General features: G+C 43.5%; 1 protein-coding gene across 1 annotated transcript; it reads left to right on the forward strand.

Annotated features, from left to right (window-relative positions):
- The first annotated feature begins 499 nt into the window (after positions 1 to 499).
- LOC138527223 (galactoside alpha-(1,2)-fucosyltransferase 2-like) lies at positions 500 to 2112 on the forward strand. The gene has a single exon (XM_069638343.1). It carries the CDS (start codon positions 535 to 537, stop codon positions 1588 to 1590), a length of 1056 nt encoding a protein of 351 aa, XP_069494444.1. The 5' UTR covers positions 500 to 534; the 3' UTR covers positions 1591 to 2112.
- Positions 2113 to 4503: the final 2391 nt, after the last annotated feature.

The raw sequence follows: 4503 nt of genomic DNA on the forward strand, positions 1-4503 counted from the left end.
ATACATAATAGAGATGACCACAAATTCACAGTATGGTAAGAAAATGCATCATGCATCAAGATCATAACATAGTCTGGGAATAACATTACAAATCTGTATTTCATTTGTTAAGGTGTAGCTTTTTTTAAAAGCTTTTAAGGGTAGGCTATTATCTTAGAGTTTTTTATTCGAGACGAACAGGAATTCTGGAAATGGAGCAGAGAAGGGTGAACGGGCATTTGATATGTAAAATGTGAGAGGAAGTACACAAAAATTGGTGCACGCAGTAGAAAATGTACAATATTGAATGATTTCTCAGAATAAAACCTAGTGTAATATTCTACCTACATAGTCTGGTAAATTTGTACAGCTTTTTGAATTAAAGCAAACTGAGTCCTAAAATGATTTCTGTATGCCTGCTATCATTTCTGGTGCTAGAATGAGTGAAAACACTGGTGTGAGAGGAGAGCAATGGGTTTAATGATATAAAAAGAATAACTTTATTTTCTTGTTTAGGTAATCCGAAGGACACATTCCCCGTAAAGAAGAAAGAACATGGACCTGCTGGTGCAATTTCATCCCAGAAGGGTACTTTCCGTAGTGGCACTTTTGGGATCCATCACACTTCTGTCACATTACATCAATAGTCGAGAGACAAAGGAATATTCGATGCCTCAAACCTGCCCTTGCGACAGTCTGGCAGAAATAACCCCCACCCACACAATAGAATTAAAAAGGAAAAGTGATGGGATGTGGACTGTGCTTTCAGTCAACCGCTTGGGTAACCAGATGGATGGGTATGCAGCACTGTATGCCCTGGCCAAGATGCATGGGAAACAGCCATATATTCAATCTAAAATGCATGGCTTCCTAGCCCCCATGTTTAAAATCACTATTCCAGTTCTGCACAATACTGTGGACCAAAAAACAAAATGGAGGGGATATTATCTCAAGAACTGGATGTTAGAAGAGTACAAGAACATCACTGGTGAATACATTAAATTAATGTCAAGTCCCTTTTCATGGACCTTCTTCCATCACCTGCAAGATGAGATCCGCAGAGAGTTCACCTTACATGACTTCATAGATGCAAATGCCAAACAAAAGCTCCAAAGGCTGAAGGGCTTGCGGACAAATGTGACCTTTGTTGGGGTACATGTTCGAAGAGGAGACTATGTTGTGCATAATCCCAGAGATTGGAAAGGGGTGCTTGGGGATAAAGCCTACTTAGATCAGGCCATGGGCTATTTCCGTAAAAAGTATCAAGATCCCATATTTGTGGTGGCCAGCAACGGGATGCCGTGGTGCAAAGAAAACATCAACGCCTCCAAAGGAGATGTCTATTTTGCAGGGGATAGTAATGAAGCGTCGCCAGAAAATGACTTTGCTCTACTTGTGAACTGTAACCACACCGTCATGACTATTGGCAGTTTTGGCTGGTGGGCAGGTTACCTGGCTGGAGGAGAAGTGATCTATCTCAGTAACTACACTGGCCCAGGTTCAGCACTTCCACAATACTTCACTTACAAGACCACTTACCTTCCAGAATGGATCGGGATTGATGCTGATCTGACGCCTCTTCTCGATGGTTCATGGAAGAAATGGCACTAGGCGTTGGTTATGGAAGAGCAAAAGGCAATTATGAAGGAAACCAATCAGTGTCTAAAATCTGCCAGATGGGTAAACATATAGGTTACGTCATGAGTTCTGGAAGCTAGTTCCGTGCTCATTAAAGCCCCTAATAATAATAATACTATATGGAGTATACCTTTCCAATATGAATTATAGTTGGGTTGGCGGCCGCTGATATAATTCAGAGGAAGAGTTGTTCATGGAACCCAAACAGGAACTTACTTTACGTGACTGACTTGCAAGTGAAGATCCCAACTGCAGTGATTTCAACTCTGCCCTTTGAACCCAGAGTCCATGGCTTTAAGTCCAGACTCCTTATAACCTCTTGATGCTTTCCATACTTAACATATGAACACTAGATTGAATCTGGTTTGTGATGTAAAGCTAAAACAATGTTGTTATCCAATCCGTAGGGCTCCAGAGGAAGACAATGGGCCTCATTACGAGTTTGGAGGCAGCCATGCCCTTAATGAGGGCATGGCTGCCTCCAAACTCGGGTCCGGGTTCCCTGAATGGGGAAATACCGGGCCATTCCGACCTAGGAGGGCCCGGTATTTCCCCATTCAAGGAGCCCGGACCCGGTACATCCCCATTTCCATTTGAGCCCCCATAGGGCCCAATGGTAATGGGGAGCATGCTAACAACTGGCCCGTTAATGACGGGCCCGTTGTTAGCATGCTGGGCTGCTCGCAGGACCCGCTAAGGATGTCTGGTAAAACCAGGCGTCCTGAGCGGGTCCCGCGAGCAGACCTCGTAATGAGGCGGTATGGGGTTAACGGCGCCGGCAGCTCTACCGCCGCCATTAACCCCCATACCGTCAGGGTCGTAATGAGGCCCATTGTCACTGCTGGCTGCTGGTGGGGTTTACAGGGTCTTGAGATTATGTAGAGGGCTTTTTTTCTCACCCTGGTCAATTCATTTTTGGGGCATTGCTAAAGTGCCAATGGTGGCATCGCCTGGCATACCTGCAGCTTCTCCTGCCCCAAGAGGTTTTTCACCGTCTGACATTCCAGAAATACTCCAGTGCAGCAGTCCTTAGGAGAACAGGGGCAATAGATTGGGGAGCCAGATTGATGCTTTGATAATGCAGAATGGAGCAAACAGGTTTCGTCACAATCTAATTTGTCTAAAATCGTTTGCACTAGGGCAAACATGAATCAGACTGTTTTGTGCTATGTTTACTGCATAGCATGAAAAGAAATGTTACTTAATTTCATGTTACACAGCACACATAGTAAGCAAGACAATCTGCTTAATTTTTGCCTTAGTGTGAACGTTTTTAGATAATACGAATTGGGACTACAACTTTTTTCCGATTTCTTTTCCAGCAAAATTCCCACCAAACATAATTTGCTGCATCTGTTTGCACAAGGACAAAGCTTTCATAAGCTGTTCCTAGAATGGCAATACTTGAGATTTCTGTCATTTGCCATACAGTGTAAAGAAGGGTATGAAAAATGACGTTTTTAAAAACATTACTTCATAACTCCACAGCTTGAATATGCACTAGCAAAGGGGAAGTTGACCTGTCACCTGCCACTTGTTTTGGCCTACAACTCCCACCAACCCCAACCTGCATAATCCGTGTGGAAGGATCATGGGAGTTGTAGGGCACAACCTTTGGCGGGTAACACATTGCCCCCATCCCCCATCCTAGCGCCATGCATATTGCCATCGTTTCAGTAAAAAGTGAAATAATGTGACTGATTTTCAACCAGCATAATTAATATTTAATACCTGTCTAATATTCAAAATCAATGTGAATGCCTGGAGAATGCCAGGAAGAGCTTGCATTTGCAATACGGTTTGCTCTATACATTTTCAGCAGCAGCATGTCAAAGTGGCAGCCACATAGTTTCACTTGTGGCCATCTTAGATGCTGCAATATCATTTGATGTTCTCACTTTTCTTTTAAAGCTGCAGAGAGCCCCCTAAGATATTAACCTTGAAAGATATGTTCTAAGACACCGCGCATTTCTGCTTTCCTCAGGATAGAAGCTATGTTTAACAAAATAGAGACTCTACAATAACAGATGGCAGGGATTGGGTCGTCGTTTCCAAAATAGAGTGACCATGAAGCATTTAAATACCTTTTTATAGGTGAGTCAAAGATACCAAAACAACCTGTCAATGGCAAGATCCAGATAAAAGCCAGCAATCCTACAACGCTAACATAACATGCTCTGAAGTGGAAATAATGAGCGTTTCATCATGGGCGTAGGACATGGGGGGATGGGGAGGGATGGGGGGGGACAAATCCCCCCCACAATTTTAAGTGGGGGGATATAATTGCTTTTATCCCCCCAGAATTTGTACCTTAAAATAAACACATTCTAGTGTGTTTTGTGGCTAGATTCCACGTTCAGGATGGGAAGCTTGGCTGCAGTGCTATGTGGAGCTGCTTGTAAGTATGCTGACAGATGTCAGTATCAGTTCTGCTTCTGCAGGCCGCCTGTAGTACCACAGTTGGCCTTGTGTGCCCCCACGACACTCTCTTGCTTAAGCAAGCTGCTCTTGTTTGCCAGAGATGTCGGAAGGGCTGGGGCAGGATCAGGATAATTGTGGCCACGCAATGAAAATATCACAGTAGCACTGCCGCTCGCCTGGAAATGTTCAAAATAATATTTACAAAATGGTGCAATTTATTTCATGTGGCTTCTTTCCAAACTCCACACTGTACATTTCCACTTTAAATCACTTCCATGACTAGGTACACCATCTTTTAGTACATTAAGCGATACATAGACACGCTATACAGTAGAAGCCTGCCAGGGTAGCTCAGCAGGTTGGCAGACCGATGCTGAGATGTTATATATTCAAAACTACAGGTTGTTAATCGTATGACTTTTTGCAATGTCTCATAAAAAAAGTGTTGATGTGTTTGGCCAGGGT

This window comes from Ambystoma mexicanum, chromosome 1q (assembly GCF_040938575.1).
Source record: "Ambystoma mexicanum isolate Mex_15411 chromosome 1q, UKY_AmexF1_1, whole genome shotgun sequence".
NCBI lineage: Eukaryota > Metazoa > Chordata > Amphibia > Caudata > Ambystomatidae > Ambystoma > Ambystoma mexicanum.

What these genes read in the sequence shown, in the direction of transcription:
- LOC138527223 (XM_069638343.1), top strand. Translation starts at nt 535, where the DNA reads ATGGACCTGCTGGTGCAATTTCATCCCAGAAGGGTACTTTCCGTAGTG.